Here is a 23,044-nt window from a genome sequence, read left to right as displayed (position 1 = left end):
GGTCAATAGCAGTAAAATATACTTAATTATTTTAAGGAATATGTAAAAACAACTCATAGTTTTGATTGTCACTCTTGCACACCTCTGCATGTGTCTGCATGTGTAGCCTGTAATCAATCATTAAGCCATATGCAGGCACACTCCAGTCAAAATGTAAACTAGCCCAAAGCAGACAATATCGCTATTTGAATACTTGTCCCAGGGGAAGCATGGGGGTTAAATGAAGGGTGTCTACTTCCTGCAGATAAGTGACAGCCACACAGAGAAGTTCCAAGAAGTAGAGGAAATTATTTTGACAAGAGAGCAGAACAAACAACTCAATAACCCTCAACTGCATGTTTGCCTGCCCTCAGATTACAACTGCACCGCCAGCTCGTGAGGCCGTGATGCCATGTGGTGTTTTCTTTCTTTGTAATCTTTTCCGACAGCCACTGGTATGCCCTCTGGTAGTCTGCTTTGTCTGGAAGAAGAGTGCCGTCGTTCAGGCCGTAGTCGGGACACAACCGGCATCGCCGCTTCCTCAGACAGGAATGACATCATGTGTTTTAATGGACAGTCATTACACAGTTGGGGAATTTGGGTGGGTGTGGCCAGATTATCTGATGAACAGTATACTCGTCCATTTATGGTTATTCACCTGATGAGGTCAACATCCTGTCTTTTAGTATTTTAGGAATACTTATTTATTTGTTTTTGGCGTATACTTTTATTTTGAAAATGTACTTTCCTGACAAATTGTGATATTTAAAGTAAAGAAATCCCAAAAGTGGGACACCGACATCATGTTCTCTCTAATATTTCTATGAATACAAAACTTGCATAGTATTTAATTAGCTGATTACAGTATCTTATTAGACTCCATACATTTAAAATGGCTTTATGATTTTTTACTACTTTTGGCTTCTTTTAAGAGAGCAAAATAAATAAATAAATAAAGGATTCATAATGTCACCACCAGAGGTTTTCAAACAGCATTTAACCAAATATGTTGCTGGATGATATTTACAGGATATAAAATATAGTATTTAAAATATAATTGATCAGTTGAAAATGTCCTTTTGTCATCCGATGTATGCATGTCTAAAATCTTGGCTACGTCCCTGGTGGACATGATTGTAAAATTCACTGTTGCTGGCCATTACTGAAAATTATTTGGACTAATTTTTCCTATATTTTTGTATCAGCTCGTCGCCAAGTGCAAGAAGTCTTGTGAAAATGATCTTTAAACATAAACCACAGAGAAGAACTACTTGTGATGTCTGAATCGTCATTTTATTTCTCAGCGATGTTTGTGTGGCAGACTGATAATAACTCGTGTAACTATTCTTTTAACGAAAGCAAAGACAGCTTTTAGTTCAGCCAATAAATTGCTCGAGGTCACGGCCGGCCGAACGCATTTCTTTCGCAGGAGAATTGAAGCCATGTTGCCATGGCAACTCTGTCAGGAGTAGGTAGTGAAGTACCCAAAAACCTGCGGGCAAAATAACTCGTTTCAGACACACAGAAATAGTCAATATTTTCACCAGTCAAAACTCTATTGTGAATGAGCGAAGCCCCAGGAAGAAGTTGTGCCGTTGTCGCTGGAGAACAAATTATTCTTTAATTGCAAGAAAACAAAAGCGAGCGCCGGCTCGTAGCGGTGCCCGGATAACGAGACACTGAACGCATCATTTCAATGCACAGCTTAAACAAACAGTAAGATTTCACACAGTCAAGTCTTCAGACACCCTGAAGCAGTCTCGGTCTAAAATCACTTAAAAATAAAAAAATAAGCCAATCAGATCAGAGTGAAACTGTCAAAATGAGAATGCTGCAGAGCTTTCGTCCTCCAGAAGAGCTTTTGTTGTTGTTGTTGTTGTTATAGTTGGAGGAGCTCGGAATCCTAAGTGGAGCTTTCTGCAACCAGAGTGCGAGAAAGAAACACCAATGCTGCATGAAAATAAATGTGTTTCACTTAAACCACCGTTGTTATCAACAATATTTAGCTTGCGTTTTATATTTCCATCTTTTATTGTCATCTTTGGTTTGACCAAAAGAGTGATGACATTGTCCCGATTCATGTGTTCGGAAACAAAAAACTGATCACACTTTCAGTTCCTTCAGTCTTCTTGCTCATAATTGGCACGAGTTCATATGACATGTCACATGACTACAAGACGCAAAAATTAAAAGGCTGAGTTGTAAAAACACATAAAAAACCCACTTCCTAAATGTATGTCTGTTAACAAATGATTTCTTTCCGGGATGAGAAAGCAGTCTCATTATGTTTTTAACTTCTTTTCTGAGGGAGAGGAGCCTGACTCTCCCTCCTCTGATCCCACATGAGTCCGTTTCAGGCCCTTTTCTCTCTGCGGCCTGGTGTCTTCGGGTGTGACGCCAGCCTCTTCCTCCGATTCGGAGGACACGTGGAGGTTCTCTCTCACGTAGGGTGCTACAGTCCGGTGTCGCCCGTTGACTCCGGGGCTGTGTCGGTTCGGAGAGTTACTGTCTAAAGCCACCGAGCTGCTACAAGCCTCGCCGCTATCAGCAATCTCTTCAGTCCTGTGTCCATCCAGGGACCCATGAGACCCAGCTGGACGTCTTTCCAGCTCAGTCCTCTCAGTCCTGTCACTCCCTTCCTCATTCTCTTGGCTGTCGGGGGACATGACCGGGCTCAGACACACAAAGTCAGAAGGGCTGAGACATTTCTCCTCATCTCCGACGGGCTTGAGGGAGTTTTGTACCTCGCCTGACGAGGAGGAAGACAGGTCATCGATTGATATCGATGGGTAACTGCAGGAGTCCATGGCTGAAAACAGAGTATGTACAGAGTCGGGTCGATCCCCAGCTCTGGAGACGACGTGCATGCGCCGTCGCCTCACGACGTTGCGCCGCCTCACTGCGCTACGCCGCTCCTCGTCGCCGCTGCTGGAGCTGGAGGTGGACGTGGAGGAGCTGGAGGCTCCGGCAGGAAGTGAAGGAGAGGAGGCGGGGCTGGACAGCGTGGAGTTGTCCCTGGGGCTCGGGGAGCGAGGCCGCGGCATGGGGTCGAGCCAAAACTCACTGGAGTCCGAGTCCTCGTTCACGAAGAAGCCTGACTGGTGCCGCTGAAGCCTGCTTCGTCTCCTCGGCTGCTCCTCCACCTCTGCTCCTGCTTGCCCTTCTCCTCCTGAGGCATCAGGTCCAGCCAGAGAGGAGGACGACGAGTTATCAGAGTCACTGTGATGACTAGCAGCAGGTACGACGGCGGGAGGTGTCGGCGCGGGCCTCGTGGTGCGACGTCCCCGAGCGTGGAGCTGCATGATGGCCTCCTCGCTCAGGTCGCTGTCGGAGTCGGAGCTCCAGCCCTCGATCTCTCGACGCACCAGCGAGTCAAAGAAAGCCATCATGCGCGGGTCCTCCTGGATGGACTGGCTGACGTAGTCGTGGGACAGACCGCTGCCGCTGTTGAGCACCAGGCTGATGTACTCCTCATGGGTGTAGAGGCTGCGTGACTTGTCCTCCACTCGGCCCTCCAGGTCACCGAGACTCTCGGGCTGCTGGTAGGGACTCCACATCTGAGACGGACGGAGAAAGAGAAAATCGGGACAAATGAAGTTACAATGACAGAGGGAGAAGATGGAGACAAAAAGAAAAAAAAGACAGATTTAGAATTGGACGGATGAAAAATGGACGGAGAAGAAGTGAAGAGGAGGAGCCCAGGTCAGTTTGACAGATTCTCCGTTATTGATATCCTCTTATTATAGAACACCTGGACCACCTTTCACTCTGTAGAATGTACTAAACAGAGTGATTGTGTTACTGTACAGACAAAGAAGGAGCTGAATCTTTCTTACCCTTCTGCAAATGCTTTTGTGTGCACAGTTTCACCTTCTACTCCGAGGATATTTAGACCGTTACAATTATGTAAATGAGGTAAGAAACTGCATTTTCAGATAACATTAACCTCACAAAAGGTCTCAGTCGGAGGATTAAATTAAGAAGAATAAGAGAGCATTCAAGACACGTAGACTTAGAATTAAACTATAATTAAAGATGGAAAATCCAGTAGCTTGCTGACAAATGTAACAAAATATATTTGCATAAACATAAACCACAATCAACGGGACAGGACGACGATACCCGTGTGACACAACTTGCGAGGTGTGTCGAGTCATTAATCATGTTATCTGAATGCAGAAACAACTACTGGAGGCGTTTATTTGACATTTTGTAACAGCCTCATGAATCAGCCTCTTGTCTTCTGTTGTTAAGACGGAGACAAGCAGACAAGCAGCGACTGACAACCAAAAGTCATCAACTTCATCACAACGCGCAGAAACTTCTTTCCTGTTTTGTAATTATTATTTTTGCAATAAAGATATAGCTTTGTGATAAAAACCTTGTAAAAGCTTATACATGTATACATTATGAATTTTAATATAGTGCTATTCCTGTTAGTAAAGGATAACAGCTGTTCTGAAATGTTTTTCTTGTCAATGAAGTCAACAGATTAAAATGAATTGCCTTTTTTTTATTTTAAACTACAAAATAAAAGTTGCAGCCTAGTTAATGTTGAGCTTCAGCAATAATAACTTTATTTACTTATAATTCGATCCAGGCGACCACGACTTTAGGAAGCCTGGCAGCAGATCACCGTCTGGTCTGGTTTCTGTGGAACCATTCATATCTTCCCGTGACCCAGTTTCTGAACACTGCCCAACGTCATCCGTTAAAGACGACAGTCAATAATAGGGGGAAATCCATCGTTTTTCATTGCTCACTCCAGCTCAGTCAGTGACTGTGTCGTGTCACTGGAGATCAATGTCTCACTTAAGGGCACGTCCATCCGAGGACAAAGACTCAAATATAGTCTGTCCACTAACGGAACTATTCCTCCAACCACCGCAGCGTCAGGACGATGCGGTGGATTGAGGTGCAGCGATCATTTTCATATCGTCGCCATCGTGGTGCCAAAGAAACGTGAATAACATTTAGTAAACAAATGTCTTCTCTATTCAAACAACAGCTCCCTTTTAAAGCGGCAACATCACGAAGAGCTCGGGTTGTTAGTGCTTGTGCACATACATCTGGGTGTCTGGAGCGGCCACAAATTGTAAAATAAGAAAACCCAGTCAGTTTTTTGTGGGCTGCCTCGATCATAAAACATGCGATTCAACAAGCCATTGAGATTTGGCTCCCCTTCCTATAATCACATGCAGGCTCATTAGAACGTACCGCCCACAGCTCGGGAACTACTTTCCCAAAAAGGTTCGCTGTATTTTTCTCACAAGCCAATCAGAGCAGACTGGGCTTTTTCAGGAGGGGGTCTTAAAGAGATGTGTGAATACAGGTGTATTCAGACAGACAGTGTGAGAAAAGTAATGTGTTTAACATTAAAGTGTGCAAGTATGGACCTGAAGATGAGCATAAGTCTCTTTAAAAGTTTGTTTCTGTGCTATGTGCGCCAATATCACGGCTTCATGTTGTTGTTTATTTATCATCTTATCTTTAATATCACAATCCGAATCATATCCATAACGTCAGCTACTCTTTTTTTGAGTTTTGGTGAGCAAGCATCAGGACAGAACGGAGATGCGGGGTGTTGGAAAAGACACGACAAAGACGTTTAAGGATTTAAAATACACTCAGCAGGCCGACACGCTGCTCCACCACAAACATCTCTAAATGCACTTCATGGTGCAGAGTCTAGAGATTCTGTTTGATAACACCTTAGTTCTGACGGTAGGTTCGTTGAAATAGGCTTCGGCGTAGGAAAAAAAAAAAGATTTACGATCGATATACGATCCAATCACAGAGCCTACAGCGAATAGAAGATTTAACTCTCCGTAACTAACCTTTAATTAAATAGGTCCAAACCTTCTTTCTTAAAAACACAGCAAAGACATTCCTTCACTAACCTTGATGACTTTCTCCACGCCGGAGGAGCAGATCATGTAGGTGTGAGGGTTGAAGCGGACCTGGTTCACTATGGAGCGGTGACCCTTCAGGATCATGAACGCCCCGTTTACCACTCGACTGAGGCCTCCTTGAAGGAAGCACACCATGTGGGTTAGTTTGATGTGATAGTAGCAGACAAAACACATGAGCTCAGAGTCACAGAGATACGAGTCAAGGATTCATTCAAACAAACAGCAGCCACGCAAAGAGGATTATTCAACCTGCTTCAGGGAAATACAGACCGTGAAATACGCCAGTAATGTAATCCTCATAATGTGCTTATTAGTCTGACACCAAATAGGCCCAGTGCACATATTTTCAGTGTGAGTAACTCCGGGGAAAATAAAATCCACAAAAGTGTCAGGTGGTGCTACAGAGCTACAAACGGCCACATTCTTGGATTGTTGAATTTTGGGAATTTTCTTCCCAGAGTAATCAGATTTCAGGCCGATGTGGAGCAAACACAAGAACCATTTGATGCAGTTTGATACGAGTAAGAACTCATACAGAACTAAGACTACGAAAAAAACAAAAGGTTGATATAATACATCCGACAGTTACTCAGACCTGGAAAGTATATTCTGACCAAATGAAGTGAGGTGAACCACCGTCTGGGCTGTGGCTCAACAGAGGCGTCCATCATTCTCTCTGAGACTGGAGGTCAAGCAGCTTTGTTTGGCCTTCGCTGACTGACGCCACTGAAAGCTGCAACCTTGCAGAAGTCACCAAAGCTTTGTCCTTAAAACAAGCTACTTGTAAGTTTTGTTTACAAACCCTGATTTCCTGATGAACAGTGTGAACTTAAAACAAACCAAAAAACACAAAATAAAAGAGTATTTAACAGAGAAATGCAACAACCTCACAACTGGAACTAGACGATTCAATCTTTTGTCGTGTGGAGACGCAAACATCGAGGTAAGTCACGGCCCACACATCACAGTACATCCACATACATGTGTAGTCGGTGCAGACAGAACCAGTAACTCACCTGCTTCTGGGTTCTTTGGGATCCTCCACATGTACAGGTTGAAGTCATCTGATCCAGACAAGATGTACTGAGGGGGGAGAACAGAGGGATGTTTAGAGATTTAAGATCTTGACATGATGTGACGTTCTGACCCGGACACGGCTCCTGCTCCTCGTCTGAACCGTTATTAGACTTTGTAAACAGATGGTTCAACTTAAAGCTGTCGCTTAAGGTACGTTTTGACGGGGGCGGGGGACGGGTATTCTACATATATAACGTCTTAAAGCGACACGTAGGGAAGCAAGGATAGAACCTGATAGAAGCACCAGGTGGCTGCAGTGTCTGGCTGTACAAAGCTGTCTTGGCTGATATTACTACGTACACTCTGAGAAATAAGGCTTCCAAAAAGGTTCCTCCTGAAGGGCTGAGGTTCCACCCAGAACCATTTGCATCTGGAGAACCCTTTTTTTCTTTTTTAAGAGTAAGGGTTCCTTTAAGAACCCTTTTCATCCAAAGAACCCTATTTGGACGAAAGAGTTCTTCAACGATTTGTGAACGCATTAAGGCGTTAAACGATCCTCCCAGCCACACCCCCAAAAACTGTGATTGAGAACCCTGATAGTCCCGGGAGCCTCATGAGGAACCCTGGGTGGGTTCTAGATGAAACCCTTTGAATATAAAAAGGGTTCTCTGTCAAACCCCCTGGGTGGGTTCTTGTTAGATCCGCTAGAAGGTGGAATGGTTCTGGATGAAGAGGGCTTCTCGGTGGAACCATTTCCCCACAGAAGGGTTCTCTGTAGAACCTCTCATAGCGGGTTGTGGGTGGAATTAGGGCCGGACAATTGATCTCCAGTATCATATCGATATTGTGATATGAGACTAGATCTCGTCTTAGATTTTGCAGATCATAATATTGTTATATGGCGTAAGTATTGTGCTTTCCTGATTTTTAATTTACAGTAAAATCATGTAATTTTTTGAATTTACCTTTTTTAGCCGTTTGATTATTGTCCTTCACCCCCTTATCATTATATCCTCATTACTGGGGATTATTTATCAAATACCTCAGTGTAAATATTTTGTGACAGCACCAATGGTCAAGGTATTTCATCAAACAACACCAAATATCTAATAATATAATCTATCTTTACGTTACTGTTATAGCCACAGCCTTTGCCCACCACAACAGGTACAGTCAGAGCCGTGTCCACCGCTGTAGAAAGTCTGTTAAGTTGCAGCCAGTGTGTACGGTTACAGTCTGAGCTCCGCCTTTCTTTTCATAAATACTAGCATTTGGCTGGATGTCGGTTGAACACAGGACTTCAAAAGCATCCACGTACAAATATTTAGTTGCAGAACGTGAAGGACCAGAATGTTTTCTCCTTTCTTTCCTCCTCTATTTACACTCATCTCTTTTCTTCTTTCATCAAGCACATTTAAATTTAATTGGAGTGTCTGTCAAGCCTCATTTTACCATCTGGAGGCACAATGAATTATTTTCATTTGTTTTAAGGCCTTGTCAAGTACTGCTGTACTTCTGACACTGTCAAGTTTTGAATTATTTTTGTGCCGCTTTTGTCTGCCAAGGATTGAAACAAATGTCTTCAATTTCCTTTCTGTAAACATTCGTCTGGTCTCGGTGAGTTTTAACTTTTTCAGGGTCTTAGAATCCTCTCCGTCTTTGTGATGAAAACTCATACGATTGTTACTCGTATGATCGTAGCTCCATGGCACACGAGAACACTACACCTGTGTGCTCCGCCTCAGGTTCCCAGAGGACACATCAAGCAGGAATGTTACACCCACAACTCCCTCCCTTTTACCGTTCCATCATTTCTGTGTGGTTAGCTGCCACCCTGCGCCTCTGCTTTCACATCGCTCTGAGAAAATCCTCTGCCGTCTGTGGTTCAGGGTCCATACGAGGACGTTTCGGAAAATTGTTGGTGGGATAAAGCTCTTAGTTTAAAGCTGGTCAAAGCTTTTTATCATGGCCTTTGTCACGTTGTGGTTTTTTGGATTTTAACAGCCACCCACCCCCCCTTTTTTCCTTGTAGTCTGCCTCACATACTGTTGCTTGTATTAAATAATGTTATCGCACACGTCTGGTTTAATGTTGCTTCTCTGAAAAACAATACTAGTGTGTTACATTGCTCTTTGATGGATCTGAGATCTGTCTCATTTCCATTCATTCATTTTTTATACCTCTTTTGAGGATTGAGCCACCACATTAGCAAGTTGTATTGATTGATTATCAAATCCCAAATGATCCCAATAACTACACCTCAAAGCTTCATCAGTGCTTACGACAGTAATCTTTGTCAAAACAGGCTAAACTTCTGAAATATTATCAGTAGAGAAACTTTAAGTCAGACACAATTACATACCTACACATATGAAAGTATTAACTTTAATATTGATTTGTGATTTATATGCTGTTTGGGGCTTTAACATTGCACGTGTCTTGAGTGCTTGAGGGATACTACGTCAGTATTTCTTGTTTTAAAATAAGATATTCTAATTGTAAATGTTTTTACTCCACTTAAAACACAAGAAATCACCATCTCCGCTCATCACAGATCAATGGTCTTGCTCAAAAGCTTGGCAGCAGGCGGGCAGATTCAAACCAGCAGCCTTCTCGTACAGTCGATTCTGTAACCTTGTAGAGAGGGATCTATGTTTTTTAAGTCTTCCTGAGCTCCACTGACACCTGAGAACAATGTTAACATAACAAACATGTCTGCAGAGTGATGTCACGTCTGAGGAGGACTGTTGGCTGACTTCAGGGGCTTCTGGTGTTCCTCCAACACTGAAAATTCCCAATTTCGCAGAAGAAACTAATACAGCCTATTTTTATTTCTATTGGTCGCACATGTTTCCAATCTCCTCCTTTGTTTTGATATATAAGACTCTTGAGAGCCACAGTGATCCTATATCATATGCAAGACTTTGCTTTTATGGCTGCACATGAATATAAAATGGAAAATGATAGACATCTCTTCCTGTAAGTAGGGGGATGGTGCGTTTGAACTTTGACTTTATTAACCAAGTTCCTGTCCTCTCTACTAGTAGTCAGTGTGATGACCCACCTGATCTTTGTCCCCGGCGAAGCAGCAGCTCTTCATGGTGCAGGAGTTGAAGTAGCCCTGGTTGTCGAACTGGAAGCTGGGCAGGCGGGAGTGCAGCTCGTAGAGGACGGGCGGCAGGCGGCGACGCAGCGCCAGCAGCTGTGTGCCGGTGCTGTTGAAGCGGACGCTCATGGCGCTCTGCAGGGACATGCTGCCTCCGTAACGGAGCAATGAGCTGAGAGAAGAGGAGGAGAGAACATATTAGAGCTAGTAAGACGTGTCTGCGACAATCCACCTTTATTTTTTATTATCCAATTAAATCACAGAGCTAGACTTCAGAAGAGACGAGCATCCCAACTCTAATACAGTCGAGTTTGTTATTATATCCAAAATACCACAAAGGATCGTGAATTGAATTTTTTTATTCTTGGTATTTATTTGATGTTTGAATGTTCATATTTGGAAACGTGTACATTGAGACTTTGTGACTACACATGCTCAGTTAACAAGACAACTCACCTTTCTAGTGGGAAAAAATAATAAACTTTAGAAAAAAGTAATTCTAAAGTTTGCTTTAAAAACATTAAAAACACTTCAACTGGAAGCTATGGTTAAACTTAATAGTCAAAATAGAAATGCATACATTAAATAATTTAACAGTGTAACCCTCCCCTCCCTCCTCCCACTGGTTTGTCCTTGGACTGTCTTACTGTTTTGTCTGTCATGGAAAATATATAATAAAATCCCAATGAATAAAAGAAACAGGAAAACTTAGTAGTAAATTGAGGGACTTTCTAAGTAGTAACTGTAAACATGTCCACACGGCAGAGAGGCCGAGCCAACAGTGGAGGAAGAGAAGTGACTCAGTGCTTATTTTACTGGACTAGTAACCAAAACCTAACCACGCCTGAGTGTGTGTCAACACACACTCAGCACAAGTGTTTTCTCACTTTACTGGTAAAAACATTTGGTTTTTGCAGGGAGACTGTTGTGGAGCTGGCAGAGGACCAGTGGCGATTAGTTTAACAGTGAAACAACAGCGCCCCCTGGTGGACGTGAGCGGGACAAACGTCTTGATCACACAAAGTTAATAACAATGTGCCTGAATTGACAATTTTTTTTTTGCCACTTCCCAAACTACTAAAGTGAAGAGATCTTAAATGTATTTGACTTCACAATTATTTCAGTTTATTTTACTTCATACTAAGTAAATGCTTTTACTGCTTTATTAACTCTAAAGATTATTGTTTTTATTAACTCCTCTGTGCATCATTTCCATTCTTGTAATATTTCTCAGTGATGCTGCAATAAAAGCTCATTTCCCCACAGGGAACCACAACGTTGAAGCTTCTCTTAATAACCGGGTCAAGAGATAGAAACTTTAGAAGATGGGGGAAATAAATATCTTACCTGCGTGGCTTGCGAATGTCCCATAATCCCACTCCCTCCTTGGAGTTGGCTGTGGCGATGAGCCGGGGCTCCACAGGGTTAAACATCACACTGTGGAAGGCCGAGGGGTAGCTGGCCAGGCAGAACGGCTCTACGGGAAGAGATGAGGGTTTGATGAATTAGGATTATTATCATTGTTTAGCTACACAAGAAGCACGGGGACTTTGGGGATCCCGTGACCCTTCATCCAATGACAGAATTCATGACATTCTTATCAGCCTCAGCTGTGCTGGGCTTTGGTTTTGGTGCTAATTAGCAAATGTTAGTATGCAAACACACCAAACCACGATGATGAACATGATGACCATAACCACTACACATGCCCACTCACAAGTGCAACCTCACAGAGCTGCTAGCATGGACGCTGAGTCTTGTTTATCTTTGTGAGTAACAGGAAAAGCCTGCTGGCAGACATGGAATACTGATTACTGCTGAATGTATTATTAGGCCAACTCGGTCACAAGGACGGCTTCAAAAATAGAAGGATGTGGACATCATGCAAGATGATCCACTGCATTTTAAAAATGTATCAACAGGTCTCACTAAGTCGCGTCATGAGGTACTTTGCAGCCTTTTCAGTCCAACAGTGTCCCTTAAATACACCGTGTGGCTGCATATGAAGAGCATATTTACAACCAGACAACATCGGAGAAGACACGCTTTAGAGCAGCGACTTTATAACAAAGGTCCGTGGCTCTCTGATGCGGGGTCAACAAAATAATTTGCGATAAATTATAAAATGATGCTGTATCATTTAAAAGTGCAAATCTACAGATGGGGGGCCATTTGCACCAATAACACTATCATATTGTGTCCATTACTCACACCCACGTTAGCTTTGGGCCAATAGAAACTCTGGTATGATTGTGATTCACAGCAATACGTTCATTGTTTTCAAGATAAAGCACGAACTAAAAGTCAGTTTCAGACTGGGAAGTTTAAACACAACATCTGGATTTATTAGAACAATGGCAGTCTTGCTACTGTTCATTTTTCTGAAAGCTTTTATGATCAGTTACTTGAAATGTAGGTTAGAAGTGCTGTCAAGTTGAGTCCAGATGCATTTTGAGTAAAATCATCAGGTGTGCATGTGGCGTTAACATTCAATAACATTGCAAACATCCCCCTTATGGGACTAATAAAGGATTATCTCATGTTATCTTAACATGATTCAAATTTCTGTTATCACTTTGAAACAGGTCAAAAGTATTTAGGTTGGAAAGTTTTAGAAAACAAATAGCAAACCAATGGCATCTAAGGGCACAAATGGTAGCGAGCATAGCTTAATCAGTGTTACGACTATACGGAGGTCTTTTGCAAAAGAAAAATCTCCCTGTAAGGAGACTTTAGCTGTGTTTGTGTATTTTACCATCACTAGGACCCAGAGAGGTCCGTTTTCATGCAATTAAGCTAAATTTACACACTGATCTACAGTGTTTTTATCGATCCGGTTCATTTATCCTCAAGAGCGGGAAATTTAGGAGGCTGAGGCAACGCAATGTTTCTATACAACCACTTCTGAATCCATTGAAAGCCTCACACAACGGCAGCATATATTTTCAGACGATGAGAAATCATATCCAAGGAGCTATCGGACTCATCTTTTGCAAAGGGCTTTAATTCTACATGCCTGGCAGCCTTAAGCATAAACGTGAAACACAGCATCACCAGGCATCACTATATAAAAGGATCATTATTGAGCTTCACAGGAACACACACGCCTCCTCCACGTACCTGTACTCGGCGGCTCGCGGGTGTCCCAGATCAGAACACGTCCGTCGTCGGAGGAGCTGGCGAACACGTTGTCGTTGACCGGACTGACAGACAGACTGTACACGGCGTCGATGTGCAGGAACACGTTCAGAGTCTCCCTCCTGTGGGGAAGACAATCATCCAAATGGTCATTGTTTTGAGAGTGTAAACACAAATACAATATATAACTGCTGAGTGAGTGTTTCAAAATGTTTTGATGCTGCAGTAATGGGTATGATCCGTCATATTTTACTCACCTCTCCACATCGTGAAGGATCACCTGCTCATCGTTTCCTGCAAAACAATAAAACAGATTGTGGATTACAAAGTGAAGGTAAAGAAAAATGCTCTGTTGAGATACAGAACTAGTTTAAATGCTGTTGGTTAATTATCTATCAACTAAATCTTTAGATACCATTATTATGTTCTTTCCTTTTGAACTATTTGCATGGCCGATTGACAGTGAGCGGCATTCACCACATGACTCCAACACAGAATAACTTCTCAATTCAAGCATGTATTAAAATTTAGATTTTCATAATGAACAATATTAATGTGCAATAAAGTATCTACAACATTTCTGCAAGAACTTAAATGCACATGAAAGTAGCCATTTTACATTTTTTCCTGATAGAATCTTTTCTGATGATCCCATTTTTATTGATATGTATTGTTTTTTACATTTATTTAACTAACGCAACACCCCGAGTGCTTCACAGTTTTCTCTTTTTATATCAGATCTACCTTTTACCTACAAGTGACAAAAACACCTGCGCGGGTCAAAGGACGAGGATGAGGAATAAACCGTGTTGTTGTGCAAGTTGTATTTTGTTGCTCTTACCACCAGAGAAGACCTTTTTGTTGGTGCTGTCAAAGGCCAGGCAGAAGATGTTGGACAGGTGCTCGCCCTTCAGTTTCAAAGGCTTGGACCGAGCATGGATGGCTTGTTCCATGTTCCACAGGAGCACCCGGCGGTCATCTCCTCCTGAAGACGAGACAGATCGACAACACCGACTTACAAACGTCCAAAATATAGTCTAGATGTAAATATAGTCATCTTCAAACAAAAACTGGAACCACTCTCTTGTTCCAGCTTCTTTAATTTGTTGGGTTTCTTTTATTTAATATGATTATAAACTAACAAGTACAATTTTGAGGAAGTTGTATAATACTTGAGTATATTTCCATTTATTCTACTTTATCCTGTTATGTAATATTGGCCTGACATTGGCCATTCTGCATAATGAATAATGTTACGTTTGGTTCTTTAAGGAACATTTTTAATGCATGATTTTCTGAGTATTTCAATATTGTGAAATTTGCTACTTGGGACTTCTTTTAAAACTGCAATAAACTTAATATCTTTTCGGGCTATTTTGTTGAAGAAAACAAGACATTTAAAAGGCATCACCTGGGAAATGATGATGGATATTTCATAGAATAAATGATGATTAATAAATAATTGCTTAATCTACATTAGTTAGTTGCAGCCCACACTATAGTCTGCAAATAAGATCTAGTGTATTTGTCTTTCAGTCATCAAAGTGTCAGAACTGATGAGGTACATCTAAACTGTTTCACCTACCAGGTCGGGGGGGGGAGTTACATTTATAAAGTTATCTGGAGCTCTAGAAGGTGCAAAGTCAGACAAAAATCGGTAAGCCTCAGGTTGTCATACTAGGCCAGATGATGGTTTTTAATCCTCCCAGGACATAACGTTAAATAGCTTTGTGGTTTGAGGAACTGGCAGCCATGATAAGACCCATCAGGGGGGGGGGGAAATGTGCACTTGAGCGGCCACAGTGATGAGCCCCTGGACTGACATGTGGGACTGGTCCCGGGTCTGCTTTTTTTGACGTTAGCAAGCTAGCAAGAAAGGCTAGGCTAACTTAGCTAGCCGACAGGGGGGGGTTTCAGCTGACTGCCTGGCTAAGTTAGCCTTAGCATGCTAACACATTATCACAGTCTCAGCCACAAGGAAGGTGGAAAGAGGGATGTGTCAACTTACCGGACACGAGCCATTCCCCGCCGTTGTTGGAGAACTCAATGGCGTTGACACAGCCGAAGTGACCGAGCATGTCCTTCTTGTAGAGGCTGGTGCAGCCGGCCATCCTGCGTCTCTGGAATTCCTCCTTCAAGAGCGGCTGCCCGGTCAGCTCTCTGCGGGACAGAAAGCCCACCGAGGAGCGCATACCGCAGCCCTGCAGCTCCTTCATTGTCACCGTGCAACAACAACAAACAACACAGATGTATACGGCTCTGTCCTTTGTTTTCACCGCTGCACCCTCGACATCTCGTCGTGTTGTTGTCGGGTCGATGTGGCGCACGGCTGTTCTTGCTCTGTGTTTGGGGCTACATTATGGTGGAAACCCCGCAGATGTCGACGTTGTTTTGTACCTCCTCTCTGTCTTCTCGGCAGTCCCAGTAGCCGCTTCCTGCTCCGGTGGAGGAGCTCTCTCTCTCTCTCCGTGTGTGTATCTCTCTCTCTCTCTCTCTCTCTCTCTCTCTGTCACTCACCACCAGCCTAATGACACACAGTAAATACTCACTAGCCTATACCTATTATACGTAAAAGTACTGCATTAAAACAGTTACCTAAGTATCAGGAAAATTAACTTAAAGTAAGTTACTATTTTATATAATGTCATTAGATTATTATTACTCATGCATTCATGTAGAAACAGGGTTTTTCTGTTTTTAAACTAGTTTGTACAGGACATCAAACTTAATGACAAATGCCGTCACAATTACCCCTTAACCCAAAGTGACACATTGTTTGTTTTGTCTAACTAATAGTACAGAAAATATTCAATTAAATAAGCAAATCTGCACAATTGTAAAGCTGGAACCATGTAATGTTTTTGCATGAAAATTGACTTAAACAATTACACAATAGTTCCCAAATTGATTTATTTTCTGTCAATCAACTTATCGTTTCAGCTTTACTTGTATAAACTAGGTTGGGAAGTTTAATTAATATCATATATAGTATGTTTTAACTTGTAACTACTGAAATCATAGATGTTCAAAGATGTTTTGTTTTTAGCTTTTAAGCTTTGTGTCTTGAAAGCTGAAGTTCAAAGTTAATTCTTGACCTTATAAACAGTAGTTAAGTCCATTTAGTAGCTGTTCTGTTGATGAAGATCATGAGATTTGACTGACAGCTCAGGACCTTGTGGTAAATTGTTTTCTCTTTGAGCCTCAGGAAATAACATTGTTTTTAAAGACAGCCTACTTTTTTATTGATTTTCATGCTTATGTTGCCTTCACTGACCTTTAAATTTACATGTAAACACGAGTGAAAAGAAAAGTACATTTTAGTGTGTATAGTAGTTTTATTACTCCAAGTTTTGGGGTTACAGTGGTAGTCTTTAGGGGACTTTCAGTTTCAACAAGCCTTTCTCTGAGACAACATGAAAAAACAGAAACATCTAAAACATTTTAAACAAATGTCTGCTCAACGCGAATGGGCTGTAGTCGTCTTGTAATTGATTCAAACCCATGTTTGAGAGCCAACTGTGATTTTTTTCCTCCCTCCAGTTAACATTATACTGCAAAATCAATCCACTGTATCTGGACATTTTGTTGTCGTCCGAACAGAATCAGCACCATGTTAGCAAAGAACAAATTATTTATGTTGATTTGTCAAAATTAAGCAATTTAGGCACTTATCAAGAAATTGGCAAAGTTATGATAAAACTGCGAATGAAATAAATTTTACCAGCAAAATACTTTTTAGTTTTATGCTTAAAAGTCAACAAACGATTGAGCAAACTCTACCGACAGAACATTTTTTCACAGACACATTATAACTTTACAGAATATCAAACTAAAATCTAAATCCAGGAGGCCTCACGCTGAGCATAAAGTGATATTACACAGCACTGAGAGGATACAGACGCTTGGTTTGCTTTGCATATAAACTATGCCATGTCACCGCTGTTTGTGCTGTTGTTTAGCTCAGATATAATGGCAGACACAGTGTCTGTCTATGTGCGTCTGTGAACCACAGTCAGCCGTACCTGCAGGTTCCCGAGTAGGTTTAACACACTAGTCTATCATGGACAAACATTTAAAAGTGCTTTACATTAAGGTACCTTCAATACATTCACCTCTACATTATGAAGTCTTCTATAATACCACACAGGTAATGAGTGAGCTGCAGTTGACGAGTTTTCCTTTGGCAAAAGTAATGTTTGCTTTTAGCAAAAGATATGGAGTGTGTCAAAGGAGTGTGGAGCTAGAGGACGAAGAGTTCTTTCTAAAATAAACATTGTAGGGGGAATAAAAATCATTTGCAGAGGAACCACTCTGTAAAATGTGTAGCATCTTATAAAACAAGCGTCAAGGAACAGTTAAACATTTTGGGTAATAAATATATTGGCTTTCTTAACGAGAGTTAGATGGGAAGATCTCTGGTAGCTACATGAAGCTACGGCTACCAGACGATTAGCTTAGCTTAGCACAAAGACTGGAAACGGGGGGAAACAGCTAGCCTGGCTCAGTGTAAAACCACAACTCAGTTTTTTTGTATAGGTTGAGCAAAGGAGATATAACGTGTTAATTTGTGAGCTTTACAGATACTAGTGGGTGGATTATTTTGTGATCATAGCTAGGCTAGCTGTTTGTCAGTAGCCAGTTAGCTTAGTTTAGCTGGAAACGGGGAAGGTCCACAGTAGGCCAAAATAATCCACGATAACGATATTACTGCAACATCTACAGAAAATGTAAAAATACAGTAATACTATCAGTCAAATTGATCTTTAACTTTGTTTATTGTGTGTTTTGTCTCTTTTCTGGATACTTAAGAGTATAAGATGACAAATTGTGTTTTGGGGGTTTTGTGCCAGACTATTTTCCTTTAAATCCAATCGTAAATCCACAACATGTAGTTTTACACTCAAACAAGACCATTCATGTTTATCAATGAGCTTAAGAGGCGCTGATAGGCAGATTTTTACCTTTGGACAGAGCTAGCTCTTTCCCGCTGTTTTCAGCCTTTATGCTAAGCTAAGCTAACCGACTGCTGGCTCTAGCCACATATTTACTGTAAAGACATTAGGGTGGTAACAATCTATTATTTTCCTATAAATCCAATCGTAAATCCACAACATGTAGTTTTACACTCAAACAAGACCATTCATGTTTATTAATGAGTTTAAGAGGCGCTGATAGGCAGATTTTTATCTTTGGACAGAGCTAGCTCTTTCCCACTGTTTTCAGCCTTTATGCTAAGCTAACCGACTGCTGGCTCTAGCCACATATTTACTGTAAAGACATTAGGGTGGTAACAATCTTCTTATCCATCTCTCAGAAAGAAAGCAAAATACCCGAAATGTCAACGTATTCCTTTCTGTCCGGACTACAATCTAAAAGGTAGTTCATTTTGTGCTATTAATACTTTTCTTCACTATTTTCTCATATGTCTCACTTTGGAGCAAAACTGTTCAAAACCTCAAACCATGAGGAGAAAATAGAGAAGAGAAGGGGTTGAAAATCACGACTGAGAGCAGTGTGTAATTCTCGGTCAGTGCCAGGTAATTATTAAGAATCACATTCACACAGTTTTCAGTCTATTGCACATAAGACTCCTAGTTGATTGCAGAGAGCCAAAGCTCAGGGGCCATTTACTTTTTGCTTCTTCAGGATTAAGACAATGAATTGACAACAGTCTCCCAACTTGAAAATCACAAATTTCTTCATCATCTTTGAGTTGACAATTATATATATACCTATATATAGACATATTTACCTATATATGTCTCTATACATATATATGTATAATGAAATGTATATGTCTATATACATATATATGTATAATGAAATATATATGTATATTCTTGATTAAATGTCCCAGCCAATTGATTAAAAAAGCCTCACCTAATTTAAAAATAAATGATGGTAAAAGGTGAAACCTGGGCACTCATAATAGTATGTTAAAGATTAGAAGTAATGACTAATTATTATTTAATTTTGTTTTGTTTTTCTCAAAAGTCTATAAAACATCAGCAGGATCTTTTTTCTTTTAAAAAGCTGAGTAAAGAAATATTCCCTCGGCAGCTTTGCCTCGAGACCTTTTTCCATAAATAGAAAATTAAAAAAAGAACACGCAAAAGATTAAATAATTGGACAAATGCAACAGCTGAAAGCAGGAGCTTAAATTAAGACAGCAGAATAGAAGAAGTGTGCGGGGGGTTAAAATCTGTTGGCACGGGGTAAAGGGAAGATGGGGGGGGGGCTGTCCTCAGTGTTTCAGTCTTTTAGGTGCTGCTAGTAAGGGCCTTTTGTGTGCCCAAAGATCCCGATGGGGAAATGTTTGACATGTGAGGACCACTGCGCCGCCAGCTGGAAAAACTTGACGTCGTTCCATTCGACGCCGTCAATCAATACTGCAGAGGAAAAGACGCAAAACAAAAGTTACACTTTCATTACAGGAGTTAATGTTATACTGAACAACCCAGAGTCCCAACTGAATATTATACACACGTTCCAAATGTTTTTTCATTTAAGCGGCATGATTAATCATTTGATTATTTTTTTGCGGCCTATTATGAGCAGTGTAGGTTGTGCATACATTACTTACTTACTTGCTTGCTTACTTACTTAAATGAAGAAACAATTATTTCATTAAGAGTTGTTGATATATTTTCTGTTAGTTGCCAAACTAAACCAATATTTTCTTAGTTTTAAGTATGAAGAGCATTTTTACTGGAAAATTACACAAATAAGTACAGTTAAAAATACATAATATGCAGGTATTGAGATCAGTCTGAGGATGTCTGTGCTGTAGAGAGGAGGAGGACATATCAGGACGGGGCAGGGGGTCGACTTTACCTCTCAGCATGGTCTGCTGTTGCTTGGCAGTGCAGATGAGCCTGCTGATGCCCTCGATCACTTGACTCTTCGACTCCACCTCCTTGTCTTTGCTCTTTTTTGGCAGGAACATGACTGGCAGAAGGGAACAACAGAGATATGAACGCTGTGAGTAAATGAGGGATTCAGAATCTTTCTGGTCTCGGAGGATTAAATTCGGGGGACGTTTTGGTGCAACGTTTGAGGTCGGATGGTAAGAGATTTGATCAGATCGCATGAAGTTCGGTGATATATCCTAAAAATATGATTCTTTCACACTTTTCATCCCTGATGTCAGCTGCTTTAAAACGTAATGTAATGTCATTTTGAGGTGAACTACTACTTTACTACAGTCAGAAAATAACACATCCACAGAAACATGCATGCATCCGTCCACCTGGACAACACAGGTGTGTCCAGCTTACCCTTCTTATTCTTCTCCTTGGTCACCACAGTCATGGACATGGTGGGCTGGTGGCTCGGCTCCGCGCCCCCCAGGGGCAGCCGGCTGACCTGCAGCGAGCGGAAATTGCACTTCAGAGTGTTTTTGGAGGAGGAGTCCCGCTTCTCCATGTCCTTCTTCCTCTCTGTTGGAGCCACCCAGTAGTCCACCTGAAGCCCCATCAGCTCCGCCTGACCTACAGAACTACAGACGACAGTCAGGGAGGTGGACATTGTGGAGAATGTCTCTTTTTTTAACAGAATAACTCGGGAGAGTTCAAGTAGCTAAATCTGAAAATACAAGAGGTAGATAACACTATCATGCTAAAAAAAAAGTATCTTCTCTGGTAGAAAAATACAATATCATGACATACTTTTAAGTTTTTATATCATCTATTTACTACACCTGCTTAAACATGTATAAATAAAGAAAAATGTACAGAAAGGTCACATTTTTTGCTCTATTTTGCTGAAATAGCTCTTTACGTCATACCTGTAAGCACAGAAGCTGGTGGTGACGGAGGGAGAGGAGGGTGGGGTGGGCGACGCCTCTTTGAGAGCCGGTGATACTTGCGGAGGGGTGGAGGAGAGCAGCGAGGAGCCCAGAGGTGCTGCATCGTCAGAGTCTCCTGAGGGAGGAAACACTCAATCATTTACCTCCAAAAAGAAAATACTGTGGTGGAGAAATCAGTTTTTTGTTTGTTTTGTGCAGATTACTTGTTGCACAATTTGAATACTTTTTTCTTTCTTTTGAATGTCAAAAATGTTTCTACAAACTTATTGCTTGCCTGACGTTGCAGACGTTTGCTCCACGAGACCAACTTTCACCATCTGCAGAATTCAAAGCAGAGGATAAAGGATTATTACGTGTATTAAAAAAAGACACTGAAAACTTCTAACAGCTGTCACAGTGTCAAACATGATTAATCAGCTGGATGAGGACAGAATCAACACACAGTGAGTATTTAGGGCAAATGAAGAGGCTACTTACCCCAATGAAGGGGATGAATTTCTGACACGAGTCCTCATCCGGGCTGTGGAGAGGCAGCAGAGGCCAAAAGAGAGTTCACGTGAAAAGGATGCAAGAAAAGAATCAATGTGTTGTGAAGAAAAGGAAAGAAATGATGCACATGATGAAACATGTAATTGAATCAAAGAGGACTGACTCCTACAAGCATTTCCAAATGCTTGTGAAAAGTAAAAGATCATTAAAGATTATTCAAAGAAATCTACAGTTAGTAACATTGAGATCTGGCAATTAGTTTGATAATGCATGATTTCCAATGTTTCACATGTGGAAATACTGAAGTCTTCCATTGCACAGAAAGTTTGCAAAGCTACCACAGTCCAAACAGAATCAACAGCGCATGCTGAACTTGCTGCTGAGCTTTAAACCTCCACTAAAACAGATTTAGTTCCCTCGTTGTAGCAGAGAGCAAAACATGCAAGCTGGTGGCCGATTCGGTGCCTCCAACAAAGCCATCCAGTTATTGCAGACGCAGACTGGATCTACCAAACCAGAAGGGCATTCAAGGGGAAAGCAAGTCCATCGGGGGAACAACTAAACTACAGTCGTAAAGAAGTGGATGAGAAGGAAGAGCATCAACCTAAATCCACAACTTCTCCGGTTCCATGCACTACCTGAGAGCGGTAGTGCATGGCTACACTTACAAGCCTTCCTGGAACTATTTTTCCTGGCAATGACTGGAAAAATAGCCTGAGGAATGGTTCTATGTTGTTGTTTTTTCTAAATGCAAAGACGTTACATGATGTGAAAGGTTGTTGCTCTTGCCTTGAAGAAACCTGCCATCGCCCCCCCAGGGAAGAAACAGACAGACTACAGAGAGAGAAAGAGAGAAGACAGTCTGCAGTGGGTCACAGTTTGCACATCAAGGCCACGTTCTGCTTCCCCAAACACAACAACACATCTCTGCTGTAATCGGGTTTTTCGGCGCAGCCAGAGAAAGAGAGAAAGCCAGATGTCTGCCTGGTATGTGGGTGTTAAATGTTCATCTGGCCTTGCAGGGATGGATTATGACAGAACACATGACGTCTGTCTGACTTGTTTGAGCCATATGTTATCTTAAATGTGGGATGTATTGTTAAGAGATGCACATGCACGTCAATCCATGTATGAACAGAACACATGCACTTTTCAGTTAAAGGACAGAATAACTTGTATTAGTATCTTTTTAATGTTTGTATTGTACATTACTGACCGTAAGTCAACGTTATTATCTTTTATTTATTTATTGCATTTATGTTTAATAAGAGGGGCCTTCCTATGAGGGTGTCCGGGCCCCTTAGCTGTGATCTCAGACTGACAGTCAGCATCTCCTTTAAATCTCTTCTTAAAACTGATCCTTATTTTAACTGAAAATGTGTTGTAATTGCTTTTAATCATCATTCATATCATTTTATCTTTTACATATTGGATTTTAAGTACTTTTTTATTCCTTGTTTTAATGCAAAGCACTTTGTGAAAATGTATTTTCGTGTTGTAAATATTTCCATTTATACACCTTCATGGCATGTTTGTATTCTGTAGTTTCTATACACAGTTAGTATTTTGTATAAGTTTTAGCCAAGTCAAAGAATC

General features: G+C 41.3%; 2 protein-coding genes and 1 long non-coding RNA gene across 4 annotated transcripts in view; 1 reads left to right on the top strand and 2 right to left on the bottom strand.

Moving 5' to 3' along the window:
* Positions 1 to 1,250: 1,250 nt before the first annotated feature.
* On the bottom strand, positions 1,251 to 15,638 carry dcaf5 (ddb1 and cul4 associated factor 5). The gene is made up of 9 exons (XM_076107817.1): positions 15,161 to 15,638; positions 13,994 to 14,137; positions 13,410 to 13,446; positions 13,135 to 13,274; positions 11,362 to 11,491; positions 9,973 to 10,186; positions 6,908 to 6,974; positions 5,880 to 6,007; positions 1,251 to 3,536 (listed from the first exon to the last, which is right to left on the bottom strand). The coding sequence occupies exons 1-9, from the start codon at positions 15,366 to 15,368 to the stop codon at positions 2,262 to 2,264; spliced, it is 2,343 nt and encodes a 780-aa protein (XP_075963932.1). The 5' UTR covers positions 15,369 to 15,638; the 3' UTR covers positions 1,251 to 2,261.
* Positions 15,639 to 19,343: 3,705 nt separating this feature from the next.
* The window catches only part of pacs2 (phosphofurin acidic cluster sorting protein 2), a 50,213-nt gene continuing 46,512 nt past the window's right edge, over positions 19,344 to 23,044 (bottom strand). For both annotated transcript variants that reach the window (XM_076107818.1, XM_076107819.1), the window contains 6 exons: positions 21,437 to 21,479; positions 21,234 to 21,276; positions 20,939 to 21,074; positions 20,430 to 20,650; positions 19,987 to 20,100; positions 19,344 to 19,541 (listed from right to left, as the gene is read on the bottom strand). In XM_076107818.1, coding sequence (XP_075963933.1) covers positions 19,423 to 19,541; positions 19,987 to 20,100; positions 20,430 to 20,650; positions 20,939 to 21,074; positions 21,234 to 21,276; positions 21,437 to 21,479 — 676 coding nt within the window. In that variant the 3' untranslated portion in view covers positions 19,344 to 19,422. The remainder of the gene's footprint in view (positions 19,542 to 19,986; positions 20,101 to 20,429; positions 20,651 to 20,938; positions 21,075 to 21,233; positions 21,277 to 21,436; positions 21,480 to 23,044) is intronic.
* LOC142968081 (uncharacterized) lies at positions 19,392 to 20,893 on the top strand. The gene is made up of 2 exons (XR_012959016.1): positions 19,392 to 20,218; positions 20,460 to 20,893. It is a non-coding gene; the product is annotated as an uncharacterized LOC142968081 (long non-coding RNA).

This window comes from Anarhichas minor, unplaced genomic scaffold, assembly GCF_050575085.1.
Source record: "Anarhichas minor isolate MPS153535 unplaced genomic scaffold, ASM5057508v1 ptg000040l, whole genome shotgun sequence".
NCBI lineage: Eukaryota > Metazoa > Chordata > Actinopteri > Perciformes > Anarhichadidae > Anarhichas > Anarhichas minor.
Note: the sequence above shows the minus strand (reverse complement) of the source record. Positions and strands in the feature narration are given on the sequence as shown.